The sequence below is a fragment of the Benincasa hispida genome, chromosome 8 (genome assembly GCF_027475165.1).
Source record: "Benincasa hispida cultivar pf3 chromosome 8, pf3_genome.v1.1, whole genome shotgun sequence".
Classification (NCBI taxonomy): Eukaryota; Viridiplantae; Streptophyta; class Magnoliopsida; order Cucurbitales; family Cucurbitaceae; genus Benincasa; species Benincasa hispida.
In genome coordinates this window covers 11,755,087-11,780,069 of record NC_143485.1, presented here as the reverse complement: position 1 = coordinate 11,780,069, position 24,983 = coordinate 11,755,087, and the positions used below count along the sequence as shown (strand labels likewise).

Genomic DNA, 24,983 nt, shown 5'->3' with positions numbered 1-24,983 from the left:
GGGATGGCGTTGCCAAACTCCATGGTTCAATCCAAAAGGCTAAACATATACTTAAAATCAACCAAATGTAAGATGTAGATGAACAAAAAGAGGGGAAAACGAAGAAATTGATATATAATTCGCCCAAAAGTTAATAAACTAAAAATGGAAAAGATTATAGAAAATGTGAGAGCTTTGGAAGGGCGTTACAGGTTGTTTTTTCTTTCACACACCTGCACGTACGCGCACGCACACGCACCAGTTATTTACTATGTTTCAAATTAGAGATTCTACTTAAATATTGATAATAACAATTTTTTTTTCTTTTTGACAATAACAACAATCAAGTTAGAGCTCAATATATATGGAAGTGAAATTTTTTTCTTTAACTAAAGTTCTCGCACACACATGCACATGCATAACAGAAGGTCAGTTCAAGTCATCTCATGTGTTCGGAGCCTCAACTATGAATGAATTTTTTCCCGACCACTGATGCGTTGACCCCTTATTTGATCAGACCGCTCCTGGTTATTCACACAGCGAAGAAAGGCGGAATGGAAGGGGAAGATTCTCGGTCCATCAACCGAAAAAGAGTATCACTCTAGTGAATTGTACTAAAAAGCACAATGCAACTTTGCTGAATGATGAATGTCGTATAAATTGGGGGTGGTTTTTATGGTGCACGAAGTGACATTGACTCGTACAAATCGAGTGAGAAGGAGGTATGACCTTTAGCGGCTGTGGGGTGATCTCAGTCGGTTCGGTTACGACTGAATGGTCTCTTCAACTTATTTACCTGCAGACTTGGGTGCACACACACACAATATGTAATTTTGACCATAGTCAATTTGAAGAAGTGGTCAAATCGAAGGTTTCTTAATTTGGGCCTGGGCCCATATGGGCTTTAGGTTTTTTTCTTATAAAACACATATTCATATGTGTTTTAACCAGAAGGTGAGGCTGAGGCATGCTGCAAATTAAAAAGAAACCAGCCCTGAGTGACCTAATTCTGCAAACTAAAAAGGAAAAATAACAGACCGACGACAATTTTGGGAATTTTAGGGGTTACCTGCTCATCACATAACCTTTATTAGTACAATTAACACCGAATCAAAACCATCTTCTTTCCTCCCATGGAATCAGCTGCCACCGATCTCTCTTCTCTTTACTCTCTAATCCGACCAAATGAAATCAAACCCAACTGAGTTCCTTCTTTGCCCATTCTTCATCGCACCTTGTATCAACCAATTGGGCCTCGTTTCCCTATTCTTTTTACCTATCTACTGTTTTCCCCCTGTGTAGAGCTTGTTTTATGTATTGGGTCTTCATCAATTTCATCATGTTTCAAAACCCTTGACCGTAGCTCCTGAGAAAGTCCTTAAACTGAGCATGAACAATGCCGACAATAGGCAATTTAATGTGAAAGCCAATGAAGAAGACGATTGTGACAATAAACAACGTGTGCGGATAATGGGTCGTGGGAAGCCCTGCAAGAGGACACTATGCTCAGTATCGAAGGCATCGTCGTTCCCTTTCTTCCTTAGCAACCACTGGTTGAATTAAGAAAGGTCTTATTCACTATATCTCTATATTGCCATCGACTTCTCAAGGGTACTCTTTTTCTCCCATCTCTCCATTATTAGATTTGTAAATGTTCCATCCGTTTGATTTATTGTGTTATGTGCCTTGGCCTCTAATCTTCTTATTGAAAAAACGGTTTTGTTGCAATGTTCATCAAGTTAAATGCAGGGTTTCTCTGTTGAAAAAATTTTCATGACCATCAAACTGGATTGGTGAATTAATAATTTTGTTGTTTTTACCTGACCCAAGAACTGTACTGTCGTGTAATGTCGTCATCTTCCCAACTTGTGTTTGTTCTCTGATTATGTTTCAATGGATCTAAAGAAGTATCTTCACAGTTATTTTAGAGGATTGTCTGGTCATCCAATCCAACCTCCATGTCTTTTTTAAATATCCATGACTGTCCAACAGCTTACACACTCCTCCACTAATATCACAGGATAACCCATCTGACCCTACAACATTTAAGTGTCAAGGAAACTCCTAAGATATTAAATCCTAGGTAGGTAGCCACATGGACTGAACCTATGATCTCTTAGCCCTTTATCGATTGGATGTTCCATTATTTACCACTAGGTGGAATACTCCCTTATTTACCACTAGGCTACCCAATCCAACCTCCATGTAGTGGATGAAATATGTGCTACCTCGAGTTTTGTCATAAGCAAGGATGATTTCAATCCATAGAAACTATAAACGACGGTAGAGATGAAGATTTTGAGTGGAAGGTGATGGAATGGAGGTTTTGCTTTTTCTATCTCTTATTTTGCTTATCCTACCATGTGCAGCCAGGCAGCTGCATAAATGGATTTTCAACCAGGTCGAATGGCTGTTGTGGCAAAACTAGCTGAGGCTTTTGTCAGGGAATTCTTTGACCAAAATCCACTCATTCATATTGGTTTTGGTGACTATAAAAGGTTGAGTGGCTCATTGCTTAGCAGATCTTGGTGGAAGTAGAAGTACTGAACCCCATGTTAGTGCTTTAATGGGTAGACTGGAATGCTTAGATAAAGCATCCTTGCAGAATGGTATGGAACTTGTCCACAGCTATCTAAATCAAATTTCATCATATGAGCATAGAGAAGTTTTAATTTCATACCCTGCTCTTAATTCCTGTGATCTTGGGGACATCATGGACTTCGCCACAATGAGAAAAATTAAAGTGGCTATTTATCCTATTTTTTTTAGTTGACCAGCTAATAGAACTGACCACAAAGGAAGCTTAACAGAGAATACAGTTATGAAACAGAAGTTCAAAGTAAAATTACCATTGCAAAATTCTATTTGATATTTATACATATGGAAGTTCTGTTTCCTAAACCTTTATGAAATGCTTTCCTTGTGTATAGTACCACTTCAAAAGGTTGTAATTGGAGCATGCCCCACCTCCCCAGCAATGGCAGACTCTGCAATGCCTAATTTGATCAAGATGGCTTTACAGAAAGAGCGGCAGAGAGTTCTATTGCATTATGTTCATGCCAGAAGGAAGCTAAAGTTGGACGGGGCTAGACTTGCCCTCGATGCAAAGCACGAGTTTCTAAGCTGCCACCAAAGTTTCGGATTTGTGGATTCATATTTATCTCCTCACTCCATTTGGCTAGGTCTTATCATCATCTCCATCCAATTAACTACTTGATAAAATCTATGATAAAGTAGTTCATGATCCACGACATCAACTACCAAAAGTTTGCTTTGGATACCAAGAAAAGCCTCATGAACTCTGGTAAGAACTCAAATAAACATGATATTTGGAAGCTTTCAATTTCTTTTTATGGTAATTGTTGTTGTCTTTTAATAGTAATACTCATTCAAATGTACTTTTCATTTCAGGCACAGGTAATAACACAGGCTTCTGTATTTCTTGCCCAAAGTGCAAACAACATTTCCTATCTTGATTGTGATATTTATACTCGCAAGAGCTTGCACAATTGTCCTGGCTGCAAGAGCTTCGGCGTTCCAAATCAGACTTCTGACGGATGAACATACAATTGCGGGTGCAATTGCTTGGTCCTAACCAAATTCAAACTCAATATTCCATATGGCTATGGCAATGCTTTGTACCACTGTTTACAAAGTTTCAAGCATGTCTTTCGTGTTTGGGCAGCTCCTAAACCCATTCCATAGAGATGCAAAGCTTATGGACTACATTTTGATGCCTTTGTTGAAATTGGCTTGAAGACAAGATTTTTCAAGCTGGAAGGCTGAAGTCTACTTTTCTTATAGGCCGTAGTGTGGTGATTTTACTTGGGGTGTACCCAAAGTTGACCCCCAATAGACGATTTCCATTTTCACGAGGCTTTTTAGGAACTTGATTTCAATTATCTGATATTAATTTGACATTTTAAGTTATTGAAATTGTTTATGCCAAATTTTCATTGAAATATAAAATGTGTGAATATAGAACAAAGTTATTTTCCAATCTAGAAAAATAAATAAGTAAACTTATTTGATAAACAATAGTCTGCACATATTTAAAAATATTTCCATCAATTGTTTCAAGTAGACATTTTAATTAGTTTAAAAACAAAATGTTCATTTACTCAATTTTTTTTAATAATGTTTCCAGATATATCAAAATTTTGTAAAATCGATATTTCTTGGACGACATTTTAAACATATTGTATGAACCATAAAAGATATTGCCAATGTTGCGACCATTAGTCAATAAGGTTGTACTGATCTAGTCTCTCAAATGCATATCATATTGACTCTACGGGAATTTTTAGGGGAAATGGAAGTGAACGATGAGAATGAGAAAGGAAATTTCTTTCAAATATATACCTTAGGAATGAGCCTAGAAAATAGATACACAAATTCCTGAACGATTTTCATTGGCAATGAAACGATCAATGTATTTCGAGTTGTCGGTTTCGAAAACGTAACAACAAAGAAAGAGGGGCAGCAACCACTCATTACATTACCAATGCTTTGATATGACAATAAACTACCTTACCCTTTGGAAATCTAGAAAGGTTAGGCCAATTAAACATTAAAATTTTCTTTCTGGTGTAAAATTAATTTCTATAAATAAACTAGATCTCAATCAAAGATATTTACAGCTAATTGCTCTCATCGCAGAGGAAAAAATTTGTATTACATGACGGCCACCAAATTTCATATGACCACATCTCTCTGTACAGTTTAACCGCACCGGAACTAGAGGCACACAAGTCATCCGACCAACCTGCTCTCTCATAAATCAAATTAGGACTAGGCATCAGGAGCGAAGAGAATTGAAATTAGGGTATGACATATCCCTTACCTATTTCCAAAATGAGTGGTCAGATTCCTTCCGCTAGCTTCGTTCCACGACGATGGCTCGCTTATGAGCACAATCAGTGTCATCAACTTTCTTACCCACAAAAACATTGAACATACTTCAAAGTTTGAAGATGAGATGGACCAAAATGAATATTTACGGTCTTGTCTTGCCTATCCCCAGAAAAAATTCAAATGAGAGCAGCAACAATTCTTGGTCACCTAAAAGTCCATAGCCTACTCTGACTCGGAGTCTATAGAAAAGCAGATCCGCGGTCGGACAGAACGTTTCTGGCGAGGGAAGGAGAAAGGACTATCTGATCTTTGCCTACTTGCTTTGTCATGTCTAACATCATTCATTCCAAGAAGCAGAGAAGCTGATGCAAGGTTATAGTTAGCCTCAAAATCAAGAATACACCAGAACTTTGAATAAAAACAAATGCAGAAACGAGAGATAAATTAAATAGGTTTTTAAAAATTAATAATAAAAAATAAAATCAGAAACATTATTTCATTAATGTGATGAGATGTACAAAGGGTACAGTAAAGCCTCCGCAAAGGCTTAATGAAAGTTACCAAAAGACCCTTCACTGAGTATAATTTCAGAGATCGTTCGGGAATGTTCTTTCTAAAGTAAATCACAAGCCAGCAGCATCATGAAAAACGGCCAGAAAACATGTTATGCATAAACAAACCACGATGCAAGAACTAAATTTTGGTCAATGGGCATGTTTTGCCTGCAAAGTGTTTTATTCTTCTTCTATTTCTTCACTAATGTTTTATGATTTTTTACCATATCAGTGAGAAGTGTTATTTATATATTTGTTTCACCTTTCTTTTGCTCCACTTCACTGATCATGTCCATTTTCGTTTGGATTTACCAATTTTTTTCAAAGAGCTATTAATTAATCTATATTTTTAGTTCTAATTGACCGCTTGAAAGATGGGAAAGCTATGAAAAAAGAGAAAGTACTTAATTACAAAAATGCTACTACCTAAGCATAGCTCAATTGGATGAGACATATTTCCAACCCTTGGTTAAGGTATATATCCTCAACCAACAGATGGTTTGAATTGAAATTTAACCAATCTTCACAAATGCAACAGGAGAGGGAAAACGGAAAACTGACCAGTATCAGACAATGAATTGATTTCCCCTCCTGTTGAGGGAATATGCTGTCTTGAATTTAATCCCTTGGAGGTCCTGGACTCCCCATTGCTACCACCGGCATCACCCCCAAGCCTGAGAGAGATCCAATCTTCAGTATGAACACCATTTGATACATCAGCCTCATCTCTGAAATCAGACTGCATAGGTGCATCCGAAGGCCTTGTAGGAAGAAATATTTGAAGAGATGGATCATCACCGGCAAAAGCTAAGGTATTATCAACCAAGCTGTCATTTATGTCACCATCAGTACGGCCAATTGAAGAACCTGGAACAAGAGAAGCAGGACTTATAGCAGCCTCTTGAGTAGCTGCATATCCATTCATGGTGGAACAATTAATGGAATTATGCTGCAAGTCAACTAGAGCATCTGATACATCTGGATCAGAGCTAAACAATTGGAAGCCAGCGCCTCCTTGAGTTCCAGGAGGTAACCAAACAGGCATGCCAAATTCATCATCATGGGAGTTAAAAAGACCCAAGCATGAATTTCCAGCAGATAATAAAGTTGGATCTTCAGGATATGCATCTGTGAGTCCAGAAGGTGGCATGGAGAAAGGAACTTCACCTGCATCTGTATGGTTGCTTGGATAAACAGTTCCAGGTGAAATTAAAATGTTATTGTCATCATCTGAATCACTTAGAACAATGACTTCACCTACTGGAGCAATTGGAGTTTGTTCAGTAAGTCCATACGTTGAGTCAACATTTAAGGAAAGAGAATCCAACTCAATCCCATTATTAGTAGAGAAATCAAAGTTTACACCACCATCTTGGTTTACACTTGGATCTTCACCGTCCCTACTGCCGGTGGCACTGCTGCTCATTGGGATAATCTTCTGGTCATGGCTCCCATAGTTATCTGGTAATCTACTACCAGAAGTGAAAGTATTGATATCTTCAGTTCTGCTGACTTCCCAAACCCCATTACTATTCTTCCTGATGCCAAGTTTCAGACCACGGTCTGATCCACCTTCCTGCTTTATCTGCTTCAATGCTTCCATCTTTGGTTTAACTTCCTCGTTTGAAACACACACAATGCCCTCAGGGGAATGCCACATGCAAAGATCACCAAGATCCCTGCGCTCACTTTCAGTTTTTGACCTCACACGCCAGGAACCATCAGGTTTAACTTCAATTTCTGTAACATCTTCTCCACAATGTCTCATCTGTACACCCATAATACAATATCATTAAATCAATTCCATTCAAAAAAATGTAGATGAAGAATGCATAAGGCAGTACCAGAGCTGTTATACGGTTGAAATAAGGGTCTATAATAACATTCTCCAGTGCATAGTTCTTCAGACAAATTGGACACTGCCACTGCAGTAAAAGTACAAACAGTTAAATATGAGATGAGAACAAGATTTGATTAAGAAATTGATTAAGCAACTTGCCTTCCTTGAACGCTGATTCAATTCTACAAACACTTCAAGATCAAAGCATCCCATATGAGCACAAGGTTTAAATCGTCCAGCAATCTTCATCCTTGAGCCACTCATCTAGAGAACGGGAGCATAGAGAGGAAAAATACAGATTACTATCAATAAATGACTTCTGCCACACAAGAGTATGCTAGTTTCCAAAAAAGATTAAAGATCTTTCTTGCTGAAAAATGAATTTGCACACTAGCTTCAACCATCTTTCCTCGTGTGTTTTTAAATGCCCAACGCGCACTAAGGCGTAATGGCTCTCTGGAGCCTAGTCGCAAGGTGTACAAAAAGGCGCGGACTTTATTCTGTGAGGCGCAAAAAAGAGAGTACAATGGAAAAAAGGGACCCCAAACACAAAAAAAATTTGCATTTAGGTCTGGTAAACGTGATTCTTTTAATTAATAAAGAAGGAAAACCCTTAATTATCACTATTTTTTAAAAATAATTGAAAAGCCCCAAGACGCAGAGCTTTGATCCTTGGGGCTTCACAAAAGGCGCACACCTGAGGCGTGCCTTATTTTGTGAGCCTCGCTTCTCCAAGACGAGGCGCCAGACCTGCGCCTTGAGCCTATGCGCACCTGGTGCCTGAGAGGGCTTTTTGAAACACTGCTACATAGTTAATTGAAATAATGAAAAGATACTAAAATATAAAGCTCCACCAAGGAAAAAGTGTGCAATGTTCTTCAAAACTATGAGGAACCTGGCCTCAGATGTACGTATATGGTACAAAAAAAACCTTATGGTGCATAGAAAAAGCTTAATACTCAACATGATCCACTTTATTGCCCTAGGTAAAGGGACTTAAAAATTGATAGTCAACTGTGCGCGGAACCAATAATAAGATAATCGTGACCATGTCTGATAATTTTGAACCATAGGTTCTCAATACCCAGATGGCTAGATGATCTATTAGGCCAGTCACTTGGTTCCAAACTATTTTCCAATATGGATTAGATCTCCATATTGTGATCATCAATTATTATTTTCATCGTTTTGTTATCGGATAAGAAACAATTCCATTAATAAAATGAAATTATACAAGGGGTGAAATAAAAACCCCATCCAACGGAGGTTACAAAATCCTCCAACTTAGATTAAAAAAGTGCTCGTACCATGGACAAAAGGGGGAGACATTTTTGTCACCATGACAGCCAAAACATAATGAGATTCAAAAAGGAGTTCTTAGGTCTTTCTTATTTAAGAAAATACAGTGGCTACTCTCATTCTCAAGCAACCAAATAAAGGCTATGTCGAAATGAAGCCAAAGCCAAGCCTATTATCATTATTTTGTTCTTGGATAAGAAATAATTCCATTGATAAAATGAAATTATACAAGGGATGAAAACCCATCCAAAAAAACCTCCTCCAACTTCGATGAAAGAGTGCTTATTCCATGGGAAAATTTTTACACCATGACAAAGCCAAAACAGCGAGATCCAAAAAGGATTTTTGATGTCTTCTTAGTTAAGAAAATTCTGTGGCTACTCTCATTCTGTAGCAACCAAATAAAGGCTATCAAATAAGATAAAGGATAACCAAGCAGTGATATTGGTCGGAGAAACCACAGACCATCCAAAGCTAGTGAGGGAAGCGCAAGTATGATTCATTGTCCTTTTTGCACCATTGGCACCAGTTTGGTGAAATGGCCATCCAGGGATGACTAATCCTCTATTTCCAGATGAAGAGTATTGGGGCAAGAATGACTGAGCTCCCAAGGCAAGAACTTGAGCTCTTTGAGGAAGAATTCCTTCATAACCATTTCCTCCCAAGGTACCCTAAAAGGTAAATTTCTTCTTGAGGGAACTTGTATATATGGGAATTAACATGCATGACACTATCCAAAGAAGACTCCCCAGTCACACCCTCCCCCCTCTAGACAGTGTTCTATCGTGAAAAGGAGTTACATCTCAAAGTCATTCTTTCTTTAACTTGGATTGCACTTAATTGATTGGATGTGTAATCTCATGCTCTTACCTACAACTGGACAGCACCCTCCCAATTGAAAAACCCACCTCCTCATATTCTGTAATCTCTTGGGGTCTTCATTTAAAGAAACAGAAGACCGGTACAACGAATTAGAGCTTTCTTCTGGAACATGTGGTCTGAAAGAAAAAGAATAATTTTAGCAATTAGTAGAAGTTTTTTTTTTTTTCCTGTCTCTGGATAATTTCAATTTTGTTGTCTCCTGCTTCGTCCAGATTTTATTTAGAGTAAGTCTTTCAGGTCAACAAAGATTTCCGTTTCACGTTTGAGTAGGCTCTCTTGACCCTCCCTTTTTAGATAAGAGGGCAGTTTTTTTCTTTTTATGAGAACAATAAAATCTTTAGACGGGTTGAGAGATGTTGGAAGGAGTCAACCATATTTAATTCTTCTTCACAGCTGTCTGTTAATTAATTTTTTTATAATCACCAGCTTGTCACATTCTCTTAGACCGTCTTCCATTGTTATAGCTTCTATTGGATCCTTTTTTGTGGGCTTGAGTTTTGCATCCCCTCGTATATTTTTTGTATATTTTTTCATTTTTCTCAATGAAAGTTTGGTTCCTTGCCAAATAAACAAAACAATGATAGTCTAAATCCTCTTAATGCACACGAGAAGAGTTTTTTTGTGTTCTTTTGGGGTTTGGCTATCCCTCCCCTTCTGTAGCAATTTCATTAGTCCAACCCCAGTGAACCTATGAAAGGTGTTTATCATTTCACTGAGAAAATGAATCTGCAACAAGCATAATCCATAAAGGATTGAGAGTCCCTCCCCCTTCTCACAAATACCCCAAATGATAACCATGATAATACAATGTCAAGACTAACGTCTAGCATGAGACTTACAGGACAGCGTAGATTAACCCCAAAAAATTCTGCAACAACCTCCAAATCACTGTCACTATCAGCATTATCTGCCGTGCTCCCACCACCAATGCAGCGGCAAATACGGGCAAGAGCATCTTGAAAACGTTCACCCTCTGAATCCTTAGGGATCATGCTTAGAATCTAGAGAGGAAAAAACACATGTAAACAAACAAGTGCAAAGACAACCAAAAAAAAAAAGTAGAAATTAAAATCCTAGCAATAACAAAACACAAAACTTGTATTATCTTTTAGCTTTCTAGATTTTTGGTATAGCATACAAAATACATCATGCCAGATATCTTTACACCAGAAATTCTTTTGTAACTACAACCTTTTGATGACTATTAGTTATTGGAAAGCCCTCCTTTGGAATATAACTTTTGAAGTTTCGAGGAGGAGGAGGAGGAGGGGGGGGTGGCAAACGGCAATGCTGGTGATAGACAAAAATAAAAGTAGAAATGAAAAAGAATACAAAGACGTGCATTTGTAACATGTCTCACTCCCCTCTCCTTTATAATATGGGAAAAGCATCCAACCTTTTTTGCTTCTCTTTCCAGCCATCTCCCTCACTAAATACACCCAACTACAATTTACCTCTCACAAATAATGCCCAAAAAGCTTATCCCTCGTGATAGTCTCAAGCACCACTTTCCTAATAGCAAAATTCTTATAAATAAAATCTCAAACGCCTAAACATCCACCAGTTTAAGGCTTAGTGACCACACCCCATCAACCCAAGAAGCCTCCATCACTATCCATCCCCTTTTACAACATTTTCCCAACATCTCCATCTATCTTTTTGGCCGTAGAAACTAGTAACTTAATTAGAAAGATAAGTTTAATTCTATGAAGATGCATGCATAACAAGAAATGACAGTGTATAAGAATAAAGAAGACATACTTATGTCTTAGAAAATTGCACGATTAGAAAAATGTGCTGCTTCATATTCTAAATAGGCTAAAAACATAAAAGGTGCTCCAAAATGATACCCAAAAGCCAAAACCCAGTCAGACATTTAACAACTATGGTTCACATTCTTTTAGGGAACAGACCATTTCATTAATCCAGAAAAGTTACCTGTTGAACAGTGCGACGTTTCACAATCCGAACCCCTAAACAAAAGGATCTAGCATCACACCCTGTTAATGTTATCTTATTCATTCCATCTTTTGTGCATGCTGTGATCTGAAAGAAGAAAAGACTCAGAAAGATGGGAGTTAGAGAATATAATTGCTCTACTAGAATACAGGAAAATCTCAATTTAGCATGAGAACTCACAATTGGGCCATCATCACGACCATTAGCCCCCAAAAGTTGAGAGCCGGGCCTATTAATAGCACGAACAGCTAAACCTGTGAAGCCATTACAATTGGTTCCTCAACATTTAATGAACTGTCCTACTGCAAAAAGATATCCTCGATCGTACGTGCATAATGCAACAAGGAATTTATCCAGAATTAAATGCAGACCTACTTAGTTACAAACTTACAAATATGATCTATGATAGATAAATACAGTCACAAAACTGACAATTATATAGTTTGGATACATAAATAGATAAATACAACAAGTAAAACTGGAAATTATGGCCACGTTTGATAACATTTCTGTTTCTTGGTTCTTGTTTTTTTTTGAGTCTTCTGTTTCTTGGTTCTTGTTTTTCAAAAACTAGAAACAAGTATGTGTTTGATAACAAATTCTATTACTTGTTTCTCCGAAAAAGGAAACAAAAATATAAACTTAATTTATAACTGTTGTTTGTTTGTTTCTTGTTCTTTTTCTCCTTTATTTCCCTTTTTGAAGTTCAAATAGAAGTTTGGTTATATACGGTAAAAATATATAACATACATAAAACTAAAACATATAAAAAGCAATTATCAAAAGCTAACATTACCATAAATAAGTCCCTAGGCAAAATTAACAACCATAATAAAATTGTTTATATCCTTCAAATTTGATCTGCAATGTTTTCTCTCACTCGAGTTATTCATCTTAACTCAGGTTTGACTCAAATCCAACTAGATTATAAAACTGGCACCAAGTGTACTAAAAATTAAAATAGAATATAAAATCAAGTTTCCCAACCAAAACTGACCAAACCGACTTTGGTTGGTCAATTTAGTGATATATGTCAGTCAATGTCGGTTTTGCCCATAGAAAACCTGACCAGTCGATCAGTCAGCAGGCCTAAAAATAACTCAAGATGATCAATCAGCAAGCCTATATATGTATATGTGTGTGTGTGTGTATATATATATATAACAATAAATAAAACAATTGCATTAAAACCAACTTGTTTGCCAACTTGTTTTTATCTTTATGTAATGATTACCTATAGTTACCTGGTTTCTTTTATCTTGAGGATAGTTTGTACAGAAAGGATGAGAGCGCTAAGGGGGTGTCAACCCAGTTGAGATGCCCGGGTGCACCTCTTGATCCTTAGGCCTTTTTGCTCTTTGTATAATTCTCTTGTACTTTGAGCATTAGTCTCATTTGATTTATTAATGAAGAGGCTCATTTCCATTTCAAATATATATATACACACACATACATTTTTTATTACTTTCTTCACTCTCCATTTCCTCCCTCTTTTCATTTTTATTTTTAGTTTTCTTCCTCCTCATTTTTCTCCCTTCTTCTATCTCTTTCTCCTTTCTCTCTCCTGATTTTCTTTTCTTTTTAGTGTCTTCCACTAGAAGAACCAAGAGCCGCCAATCTCCCTCTCTTCTTTCTTTCTTTTAGTGTTCTCCTCTCCCTTTCTTCTTCCATTTTCTTCTTTCTTTCATCTGGTTTCTCCTCCCTTTCTTACCATTCTTATTTTCTTCATGCCATTTTCGTGATTAGTTTGTTGGAGTTGGAACACGGACCAATACCGATCCAATCCATCGTGTTAGCACAGTCATGTAAAATTTGCCAAGTAAAGAACCTCCCTTACCTGGGGATCTTAAGCCTCCAAAACACTAAAAGGGTCGATACTCCTAAGGGAGAGATCAACCAGACTACAAAAAGAAGACTTGCACAGAATCCCTCTAAAGAATTGGGGCTCCTTACATCCCTTCTCCCACGCCTAAAGGAGTGACCCTCAAGCGAAGAAAGAAGAGGCCACGTCCATCGCTTCCCTATTGGAAAGAGAGCGACGAAACCCGAAATAAAAAGAACAAAAGTTCCTAGACCACAAAAGGAAGTCAACAACAAAATGATTTTGATTTTCGAGGGACAACAAATGATAAAGATAAGGAAACAAAGTACAACAAGGTCTCTCCCCACCCAATGATCTTCCCAAAAATACGTCCCTTCCCTCCCCTCCAATCCCCCACCCCACCACACCACACCACAGAATGGAGAAACATAAATATAATAGAAAAAAGAAACGGAATATAGAAAAACAGCTTCTAGTAGTTTCTTAAATTCATCCCCAATTTTAGAAACGTTTTTCAAATTTTGGAAAGAAGAAACGAGATGGATTATCAAACAAGTATGTTTCTTAAAAAAATTTAAGAAACAGAAACAACAAAACCCAAAAAAAAAATGTCATCGCAAAATTGGAAAACAAATCATCAACTTCAACTGCTTCATGCCCCGGATCACAAGTACTTTCAACAGCCACCTAATCTCCCAACATGCTCAAAAACCGAGAGCCCTATAATTTTGATACATAAAGCAACAAATTTATAGCATATCCTTGATTTTTTTTTAAAAAAAAATATCATACCATTAATTTGCAAATCTGCATATTGAGGCCATTGCATCCTGAATGGAACCTTATCATTCAAAAGCATACACCACGCCTAGCATAACAAAGACATACTTAGTCCAAGAAAATAATCAGTTTACAGGGAAAGAGATTCACCATATGATGCACTAAACAACCTGAACATCGTATTCCTGCTTAGAAAGTAGGTCCTTATCTGCCCTTGTGAGTTGAAACGTTCTATCCACACTCTGCATCGGATTTGTACTACAAATTTGTACAAGAGGCCCATCATGTAAAATACATAAAATCATTTCACATGTGATATGGAATGTGAGGAAGAGTGTAACATTAAAACTCAAATAAAAACCGAGGTACTACATGCAAAGTTCATACCTCCAAGATCAGAAGCAAGGAAAGAATTAATGTGAATGCAGAAATGTAACAATAACGATATGCATATTCGTTTAATATTTTTGGTAATTTTGTCCATGGTTTCCTAGTACTTTGAGCATCGGTCTCTTTTCATTTTATCAGTCAAAAGTTGTTTCCTTTTCTCAAAAAAAAAAAAGAAAAAAAAAGGATAATGATATGTGTATAGAACTTCCTTATTACGTAGATCTAGGCTCAAAGACCACATACTTTGGCTGCAAACAGGACTTCTAACGTTAAAATTGATCTCCCAATTTTTAACCTGACAGCTTATCTTGTTCCAAAGAAAACGAAGTTGACACGAGCTCAGTCTCTCACCCAAAAAAAATTAATAGCTCAACACCTCTTCTATGATAAAAACCTGCTGTTGTAACTAATGTGAACTTTAATCACCTACCAAATAACCAAATGATGAAAACATTGGTGCCGTATCAGAAGCCTCAAAAGCCTCTTTGCATATATATAAACCCAAAGAGAACTTCTTGATCATATGAAAAATGGTTAAGGTTGGTCAAATAAGATAAAGTTCACTTGACTCTAACAATTTTGCTACGTCTTTAATTTGCCAGTAGTCCATTTGAGCACAGATCACTAGGTAGAGGTTGTTTTGCTTGAGTGCAGCAATCAAGCCAATCACACACATAATCAGTGGTTTACACATAATCCAGCAAACCACACTCATGAGAAGCAGCTTACTTCAGCTCAAAGTTGATGAACACTGGCTGTAAACAGGCTCTTCTACGGACTGATCTGCCAAGTAGAACACTGTACCCTTGTCCCATAGAAAATAAATTGGCACTTCAATCCATGACTCAACACCTAATCTAAAAAGAAAACCCTGCAGTATAACTAACACAAACTGTCACCCACAGATTGACCAGTTGATGAAAAAGTTGTTTTTGAAACGGAAACTAGACTTTTCATTGAAGTAATGAAAAGATACTAATGCTCTGAATACAAGGAAACAATGTAATAGTAACAAAAAAATACAGAAGAACAAGCCATTACAACCAACAAGAAGAAACCAAACGAACAAGCTAATACAACTAGAAACCAAAACGAAAAATCTTCCAACCAAAGAGACGACTAGCAAAAACTTTCTAATCCAAAGCTTCCATCCGAGGAACTGACCAGCAGCAGGCGAGACTTGAAGCTTAGATGGAAAAGCCATTGACAGACTAAAATCAGACTAGCTTGCAAACATGCTTGAACAAAAGGCAATTAAGCAGAAAGCAGTCAAGAAAATGAGAGAGAGAAGAAAAAACAGCTTGCAACTTAGCTTTCCTTTTCTGAAGGAGAACTTGCATATTGAAACTTAACCACATAGAAAATGAGATGAAAAGGGTTGGTAATCCAATTAAAACACAGAAGAGAATTATTTAACCACATAGAAAATGGGTTTAGATCAATCAAATAAGATTTTAGAGTTTGCTTGAATGCAATTATTTCCCTTGCGCAAGGATACAGCAGAATTTCGACATTTATCGTGTTTGTTAAAAGCTCAGAACAGGATAGCTTCTTACAGGTTGCTTGTGGAGGAAGAAGCCAAAACAGAGGGTAATTAGTGAAGACCACAAATCTCAACCAGAGAAGAGAATTTGTCCAGAATCAAAGGAGAAGACACTAGTGTTGCTACTGTGATAGGCTCTAATCTAAGCGACTCATTGTCTTCACTTGAAAAATAACATGACTCTTGTTGCTGTGGTTCCTCTATAGAAGCTCTTCTCCCTCACTGCTTACATTTACAATTGATTCATCATAGTCCCTAGACGATAAAGCTACTCTGGGAGAAAGGGGGTTGAGTACCCCTTTCTGAAACTGAACGTTTGACCCAGGGAGAGAGATAATGGATTGCTTAAAAGACTTTACAGGATCCAATGACTGATGCGGCTTTGAAACGACATATAAGGCACTGATGAATGTGAAGAGGAAATCAAAAAACAAGTACAAGATTCGTCTAAAGCATCTGAATTACCCTTTAAGCATTCAAGGATAATGGGGAGTTCTTTCTTACGAGAATAATGAAGAGGGAAGGCTTTCATATATCTTGACCCTACTCACTAGTACTCACTGTCGGGTGAGGAGATGAAAAATTATGAAGAGTTCCCTTTGAATACTTGGCTTCTTCTAATGGCTCTCCTTGTGAAAAAGTGTCAACAATGAGAGAGAGAGAAAAAGGAATAGCCACATTAGGACCATAGACATCCAAGTCTTTCAAGTTAAGAAGCGGATCATGCTCTAAGGGGGCCTTTGAACAAACAAGTACTTCAAGATACAAAATAATTGCATAATCTCCCATTACCTATTGATCCTCTTTAAATCCACCAAATTTGAGAATTTTTTTAATGATAAATCGCCATGAAGTAAATTACTTGAATTTGGAGTGTCCACAGAAGCTATATCACCAAATCAAAGAGAGAAACTATTAATAATACCATCCTAAACATTAACTTCGGTTGGAATGAAGCCACAAATGTCTTTTTAACTTCAATTAAGCAGCTGAACAATCTATGAAATTGAGGATTTAGGCGGCAATGCTAACTAACTTGGCTAAATTTTGTACTATAGCTTCTAAGACGGATCTCTCCCAGTATCCTAAAGGAAAGTTTTAAATTGATAACCAACCTGCATTACTTTTAATAACCTTTGGATGAGAGTAAGTCCTGTTAGATCAACGCTCAAATTTCAGATGGCCTCCAAAAAGCTTCCATCTACCATTTAAATTGAGGTCTGAATAATCATCGTCAATATTTACTACAGCCTTATCATCTTTTTTTTTTTAAAAGAAAGAATAATCTTATTTATGGACTAATGAAAAAATGAGTTGCAGCTCTACCTAATAACCGATGAATTATGTGGGTGAAAAGGCAAAAGGCTAAATAATGCACTAATGTTGTCCCTTGAAGGTCTTTATCACTTGTTTCCTCCTAACTGGAAAATCTTTCACCATCGCTCTTCAGGAAAGTTTAGAACCACTCTTGTATGGACAATTATTGCTGACACTGTCTACAACCTTGTTCAATATGGCATTTGTCTAGATATCACAATCAGGAATTGAAATTCTTTGTCATGGCTCAAAAGTTTCTTGTCACAAGAGGAGCGTAGTCATAGTAAAGCCTTATCATCCATAATAGGATTAATATAAACTCTGGAAAGAAAATAATCCAAGGAAAACTGAACTTCCTTCAAAAAGTATGCAAGCGAAATACCACCAAATGAGATAATATTCAAATTCATACTTCCTTTTCTTTTCTTACTCAAAGAGAAGAAGAAACCTCATCATAAGAATTGAAAAGATTCAGCCTCCGAATGCATCTTGTTCTCAAAAGATAAGAGGAAGTCATTTACCATTTTCCCGAAAACTATCCAACCTTTTGGGAAAACTGATTGAATCGGGAATATGCAAACAAGACATCAGAACTTCTGCTGACTCCCAGGAGAACTGCTTGCATCAGGTAGATGGATAAAACAAAAAGAGAAATCACCTAGTTCAAGTGTAAATCAAAGAAATCACACTATTCAGTAATAGAGAGATTCATCTCCAGAATATGATCCTCATCCATTCGTTTTAAGTTACTTCCAACTCTTAAAATGTCAATATAACCATCCATACTTTTCTGAAAAGAAACAGAACATTTCCCTGACACAATTAAGTCTAAAAGAAAGCGCTCAACTCAGTCCACATATCATAAATTGAATTACATAAGAAATTATTAAGTCAACATCAAAAAGCAGCAACCGAAATGACATTACCATTTAAGTTTAAGCTAATATATTGTATCCATACATAAATATAAACGGTGTTTTTGGGTTTCATTTACTTTCCTAGAGGTGGGCAATATAGAATATCTTGAATCAGAAGTCAACGAATGTGAACTCACCCATCCGTTGGAATATTTGCGGACATTGTGGTTATCAGCTTTACGGGAAACAGAGGATGTGCAACTGAAACCCAAAAACTGTATTAAAAAATTGTTAGAAAATACACCACGAAAGAAGAAAATAAAACAACATTAGTAATTTAACTAGTTGGATATTTGAAAGGTGAATCTGGGAACCCAAAAAATTAACTCATGGTTGACGTGCATCAAACTAAAATCAAGAGATCCCTTATCCCTTATCTCTACATAGAGAGATACAAAACAAGCCAAAATAAATCAAACCGTATGAAGAAGATACTTTCAAGCAAACAATATACTTCACAGCCCTCTACTGCACAAATCCATACAGACATTCACAAACCCTATAGTCTAAACGAAAGACAACGGTAGTAGATACGTACGGGTCAGCGCGATTGAGTCGACAGATCTCACAATAGAAGTGTTCAGGATATGGTGGATTTCCTTCTGTAGGTTTCTCCGGAACTATAACACAGCTAATGTGCTGCCACACTTGGCACCGTGGATCCTCACACTGCCAAAAATAAATTAAATTTTTTTTTTAAAAAAAAATCTAAAAAAAAACACCCTGGTGAGCAAAATTAACTGATGCTTCAAGGCAGATCAGATGGAACCATGAAAGGGATCAAAATAAAAAAATAAAACATGGGAGGAACTTATAAAGAAAAATGCATTAAAAGGAATGGTTTGATATACCTTAATCATCGATTCTGTTTGCAAACCATTTCCACAAAGACACCGAACCTTTGTATCTAATTGCAAAGAATCATCTGTTTCACCTTTTACCTGCACATTACTGCTGTCTGAGACACCTTGACCCTTAGAAGCTAAATCCGTGGCCCCAGAAGAAACCTGCATCTTTCTGTACAAGAAAATCATACGAGTAAGAACATGAAACAAAGAAAAGATGACAGTGGGGCATACAAAAGGAATGAGAAAATGTGAAAAATAAAGCATCACTTTAGATGATTACAGAAAACACTACAAGATAAGATATATTTATGAAACATAAACGTGTGAAAAATTATTGAATCAAGAGAAAATTTGTCAACAAGAACCTTGAAGAAAAATATGACACCAGAAGACAAACCTGTAGGTGTCATCAACTAGCTTTGCCACTTGATCCTTGCCAACAGCATTTTTCTTTGCCCACATTTTTGAAACTGAAACAAATAATCAAATATTGATTATACATAAAAGACGAGTCTTTGTCTAAAAAATAAATAATAAACAAATAAAAAGACAGGTATCATCAAAGCCATAAACTAACTAAAACTTAAGTTCACAGAAGTAACATGATAGGGTCATTCAACACCAAATACCAGGAGAAACCACAAAATTGTTGGTTTTATTAACCAAAAAGAATTGTACGTGAGAACTTAACATTAATATACTGAACCACCAACTGGCTTTCCCTTAGTGCCTCTCAACCAAGACATGCAGTATGAAACAATCAACATAAAAGTGTAGCATATATCTAAGACTTCAACGTATTCCAGCAAAGAATTATGAAACAGAATCCAATTTATTAAGGTTTCCTCGTGGACAAAGGGGGCCATATAGTATTCAATTGTACAGCATATGTATGGTTATAAAGAAGAATATTATCAAAATTTATAAATCTTACCTTGTTCATCAGAAAGAATGGCTAGTATCCGCTCAACAAGGTCCTACAAAAACATACCAGACAATCACTAGAAAACATCTCATATTGTAACTTGTAATGCATAAGGTAGGAATTGGAAGGAATATACATCAATGTGTAACTCAACTTGATAAGCATGGAAACATATTTTGGTTGAACTTTTCCAGTCTTTCTTCTTTGGCAACAGATATTTTCGGTAAGAGAAGTCGGTGTGTGAAAAAAGTGAGAAAGGATATCAAACTCTCCTAAAATCAAGGAATTATCAGAAGGATTCAAACCTTCCCCCCAATAAGATCCCTTCCCCACCCCCCCAAATAAGTGTGCGAAGACCATAATGATGAAGCCAGAATTTTTTTTTTTTGTGGAAGGCCATTAGACCCTACAAGTGCACTTTCAAGGAGAATGGGGAAGTGACCCAAAAATTTTCTTGAACTTGCTGGATAGCATATTTGGTGGGGGGGCACCGATGCAAAAAACAATCAATGAAAACAAAAACAAGTTGCTCGTTCATATCGAACCACCATTTGACAGGGGAATATCAATGGGAGAGCTCCGAGACAAGCTTGTTAAACTTTTTCACAGGTGTGCTAGCAGGAAAACTCCATTTTAAACAAACAACCAAAAAAAAAAGGGTGAAAGAAGAAAGAACTTGTTATTGATAAAATAAAAAGTCAAAATGGTAGTTGATATCAATGAGAAAGCTCCGAGACAAGCTTGTTAAACTTTTTCACACATCCTGTGCTAGCAGGAAGACTCCATTTTAAACAAACAAATAAACCAAAAAAAGGTGAAAGCAGAAAGAAATTTTTATTTATAAAATCAAAAGTCACAATGGTAGTTGCTGCAACTTACAAGGAAGACACCCGACTAAAAGCCAACTATCCAAAAAGTCTCTAAACCTTCTACCATAAGACAATAAAATAAAAACATCAAAACAAACCATACAATGCTCAAGCTTACAATAAAACCAATGAGAACAAATAAAAGTGCACACTCCGAGGGCTTTGATAAACCCATCCAAGCCACTTAATAGAAAAACTATAACCCAAAAAATAAAATAAAATAAACTCATCTAACTACATTTGAATGCCCACTAATACACTCAGGACTGTTACAAATGCCTAATAAGTCGCACAGCTCTTGTCACAACTCCCTACTCCCCAGAAGTTGAAGCTGTCCGGATAACATACAAAGCCGAAGAGGAAGAATTTTCCTCAAAACAATCTTAATGAAGCATTCATGAATTTCAGCTTTGTAGTTCATTAGAAGTCCAAATTTATCGTAAGGACTGAGCAACATAAAAAAAAATCAAAATGAGCAAGTGACTTCTGCTGGCACAAACCCAAGATAATCTTTTGGAACTTTGATAATAACTCCCATACATTCAGATCAGTTCAGTTCAAGGATTTATTGTACAATAAATGAAATCCTCACATGCATCCCCATAAGGATTGCAAAACGTCCTTCCACAAGTTCAAAGGAAGATTATGAAATTGTAATCCAGCCTCAACAGTTGGGAATAACAGAGATTCACTCAAGGACTGCTCGATCCCATTCTTTGAATTTAATACAAAAGCCCTTTATATTTTGAGCATTAGTCTCTTTTCATTTTATCAATGAAAAGTCTTGTTTCCTTTAAAAAAAAAAAAAAAATACAAAAGGCCTCTATGAAAGACACACCCCCTACTTGCCAGAAGGATTCTACTTTCTTATACAAGTGACATCCTAGAAGACCTATATCTGGTTGGCATGACTAATAATAATCTGAAAAAAGCTCTTTCTAGAATCATCAAAGATCATATGCTAGACATACGAACACACTTTTCCTAGACAAAACCAAAGTCTCCCCTAATTAACCTCAACAACTGAATAAAGAATTCAACTTTCACAAATCACCAAACAGTGCTTTAAAAAAGTGTCTTGTCAAAAAGGCTCCCTCACAACCTCACCATTTCTTATTTGGGAAAAAACAAAAATAAATTATAAATAAATGAAGAAATATCCAAGAACCTTCATTTCTCTAAAGCCAAACAAACTTTTACAAAAACGCTGTACATAGTTCCATATTTTTCAAAAATAAAAATTTTGTTTACATTTTTCAATCACGCAACCCAAAAACTTATATACTACTTTTTTTTTTTTGGTTCAGTGACATCCAAACTCCATCGAAAATGAATTATGTTCATGTAGCATGCTGAGCAAAGAGTAGAAAAAGACAAAAACCATCATCAGTCGTTTCTCAATGCAGGAAAAATTATCTATATGCACCACTATACTATGTGAATCAAACAACACGTTCAAGTTGATAATGCTGAAACCAACAATTAGGGCTCTTTCTTCTAACAGCTTGCTTTTTGTCTTTTGAACCTTTGTATTGACCTAAACCCTCTTTGACTTCTTGTGTAGTACTTGACATTTCTCTGAACATGAGACCATTACTTACCAAAATAAAAAACAAAAAATAACCGTCAACATTCGGACAATTCACCTGCTTCTTTCCTTGCTTTGAGAGACCTAGTTGAGTGAGAATATCCTTGAGCTCTTTTATACGAAAATAAGCCAATTTATCCTACGAGTGAAAATGAAATAAGCACAATCAGAATTCAAATCAGTGGTATTAAAATTTCTTCACAAGATCCATATTGATCTAATAAAATCTGAGCAAGGAAGGAAAGGAAAAAGATATACTCGGTCTAACCAATCTAACGACCATCTAAAAATCCAATTTAATTATTAATCCTGATCTGGAGCTTCTTAAAGATGAATTAGAAGTTTGAAATTAAAGAAGAAGATTAACCAGCAAATAGAAAACAGAAATGACAAACAAAACTTTTGGACAACTAAGACTACATCAAAATAAGGAACAACCAATCTATCAACTACGGCAGAGAGTACACTTCATTTTATTAGTCTGCAAAACTAAATGGTAAGTATATCGTACTAACAAGAAACTAAGTAAAACATAAAATACATCATAGTTAACAAGTAAGAAGAATGGAAGGGACTCTAATTCATTCCTAGATATCATCTCAAATGCATATATAAAATGTACCAAAGGCAATATGCATCAGAAACTATCCACAATTTGAAGATAAACAAGCATAATATTGAATACCATCGCCCTCTTCTTAACTAGTATATGATAATCAATTTGTGAATCCCTTCTCAAAAGGAAAATATAGGAGACAGCATGAAAATTTTTCCAAATATTTTCATGGGTGGATATAAAAAACCACGACTAAAATCATAAACAAGTGTTCAATCTTATACTATACAAGATCAAAGTATTGTTCTAGTCTCCTAGATGAGTTGCATTCAGTTTAAGTCAAAACTAGACGTCTTCTCTTCTCAATTATGCAATCCTATACAGCATTGAAATTTAAAATGACCTGAAAATATGATGTAGATAGATTAGTTAAACAGTTGGATGGTATGGTACTACGACTACCTAACCAAACTACAGGAAACCCTTCCTAAATACTCAATTGGCCAAATGCTGCTATATCTAATTCTTTCTTTATATAAAAACAGAAGTCCAACTGACTTTCTATCATCTCTTAGTTTAAGACTCGAGGTTATTGTCCAATCAACAATACTTAACATCTGAACATTTATATTTGATAGTCAACAACTAGTTCAACAGTAATCCATGAACGATGTGAGAGCTTGAACGACACAATCACTCAAAAGGCTAGCCAGTTGATTGAATTCAAGGAAATTTTAACACTGTTCGTGTTCAACAATCACAGTAAACGTCCAGAGTGTAATTAGAAAAATGTAACAAACAAACTCTAAACTAAACTTGTGATATCCTGATCATCTCAAGTTAACAGAGAAAAAAAGTAACTAAAGCAGAGAAGCAAATCTCCAACGAATTTAGCTACACGGCATTTCATTTCACAAGTCAAAATCCACATTAACCTAACATTACATCAACAAAATCCTGAAGCAAGCCAAGTGACAAGACAAATGAGTATCCTTAAATTCATGTAAAAAAAAAAACATGCACAAAATCACAAATTGAACTAAAAACCAACATTAAAAAGTACCTTGCAATTAGCAACCAAGTCCATCCCTTCAAAGCAACAACCCACAAAATCCCTAACGATGGTATGCCAAAAAGACGATTTTAACAGTAACCCAATACACACCACCAACGCATGGCCTCAAAACTGCGATTGATCTCATGAAAACAACCAAAATTTAAAAAAAAAACAAAAAACAAAAACACAAAAACAAAACAAAATCAGATTTCACTTACAAAAATTGAAGCAAAATTTAATCAACAAAAAAAAACCACCAATTGAACAACAGATGGCGTATAAACAGATTACAAAGCAAATTTACCTAAAGGAAAATTTGGATTTGTACAAAGTGGAAGAAGAATTGAAAGCGGTATATCGATGAACAGAGGCTCGGGTCGCCCACGCCGACTTCCCCACTCGACCCTGTCCTTTAGCGCTAGTGTTTCTTTTTGACCGAAACCCCAACCAGAACAAATCCCCTCCAATTACAAAGTTCGGACTCATCGCCGATTATCCATTCCGGTTTTTGAACGGAGAACATGTCCGGGCTGCGATATGCTGTACTCGTGTGTAATTTTTCACGACGTTAATTTTTTTTTTATCATTTATCAATTTTTTTTTTTAATTCGACGGCCCAGATTTGAAGACGTGGTGTAGAAGAATGCCTCTGATTGTGCCACTTCATCACATTTCTATAGATGTTGTACCCACGATATTTCCCCGAAAATCAGAGAGGCATCTGATAAAAAACCAGCCGGGCAGACATTTCCGAGTCAAATAATCGTTTTTTTTTTATAATGAAATATATTTTACACAAAAAAAAAAAAAAAACAATCATTCACCTTCCATTTTTATGACGGTAAATAAATTATGGTTGTGTTTCTCAAAAAAAAAAATAATAATAATAATTTAGGGTTGTGCTAGGGTTTGAGAAGGTAGAGTTTAGTCTAAGTTAGGTTTACAAGTGATCCATTCCAATTGTTGGAATAGTAAATCTATTTTATTTAATTTTAGTTATTTAG

At 36.2% G+C, this 24,983-nt stretch overlaps 1 protein-coding gene and 1 pseudogene across 9 annotated transcripts; one reads left to right on the top strand and one right to left on the bottom strand.

Moving 5' to 3' along the window:
* The first annotated feature begins 2,364 nt into the window (after positions 1–2,364).
* LOC120083922 (general transcription factor IIH subunit 2-like) lies at positions 2,365–3,967 on the top strand (annotated as a pseudogene). The gene is made up of 4 exons (XR_016531529.1): positions 2,365–2,458; positions 2,502–2,588; positions 2,929–3,283; positions 3,391–3,967. The product of XR_016531529.1 is annotated as a general transcription factor IIH subunit 2-like (transcript).
* Positions 3,968–4,362: 395 nt separating this feature from the next.
* On the bottom strand, positions 4,363–24,714 carry SIZ1 (DNA-binding protein with MIZ/SP-RING zinc finger, PHD-finger and SAP domain-containing protein). Of its 8 annotated transcripts, none has more exons than XR_016531249.1 (18): positions 24,284–24,714; positions 23,986–24,108; positions 22,425–22,505; positions 19,919–19,961; positions 19,382–19,454; positions 18,988–19,153; positions 18,675–18,805; positions 18,274–18,351; positions 14,140–14,227; positions 13,982–14,057; positions 11,548–11,621; positions 11,347–11,454; positions 10,248–10,409; positions 7,387–7,491; positions 7,232–7,312; positions 5,949–7,155; positions 4,823–5,195; positions 4,363–4,744 (listed from the first exon to the last, which is right to left on the bottom strand). XR_016531249.1 is itself a non-coding variant. In XM_039038248.2 (17 exons), exons 2-17 carry the CDS (start codon positions 24,007–24,009, stop codon positions 5,056–5,058), a joined length of 2,637 nt encoding a protein of 878 aa, XP_038894176.1. In that variant the 5' UTR covers positions 24,010–24,108; positions 24,284–24,541; the 3' UTR covers positions 4,363–5,055. The 8 variants fall into 8 exon arrangements, 4 of the variants coding, with proteins under 4 accessions (XP_038894176.1, XP_038894174.1, XP_090172429.1 ...); XR_005483326.2 differs by having other exon boundaries at positions 22,380–22,505; positions 24,284–24,531; XR_016531250.1 differs by having other exon boundaries at positions 23,986–24,119; positions 24,284–24,457.
* Positions 24,715–24,983: the final 269 nt, after the last annotated feature.

Bases quoted from the DNA above. Each gene is read 5' to 3' on its own strand.
- SIZ1 (XM_039038246.2), bottom strand. From the start codon at position 24,009: ATGGACTTGGTTGCTAATTGCAAG. The intron at 19,962-22,379 runs GTAAGTAATGGT...ATGTTTTTGTAG, and splicing joins ATTTTTTGTTTTTTATTTTG to GACCTTGTTGAGCGGATACT. The intron at 7,156-7,231 runs GTACTGCCTTAT...ATGGGTGTACAG, and splicing joins TCAACCGTATAACAGCTCTG to ATGAGACATTGTGGAGAAGA.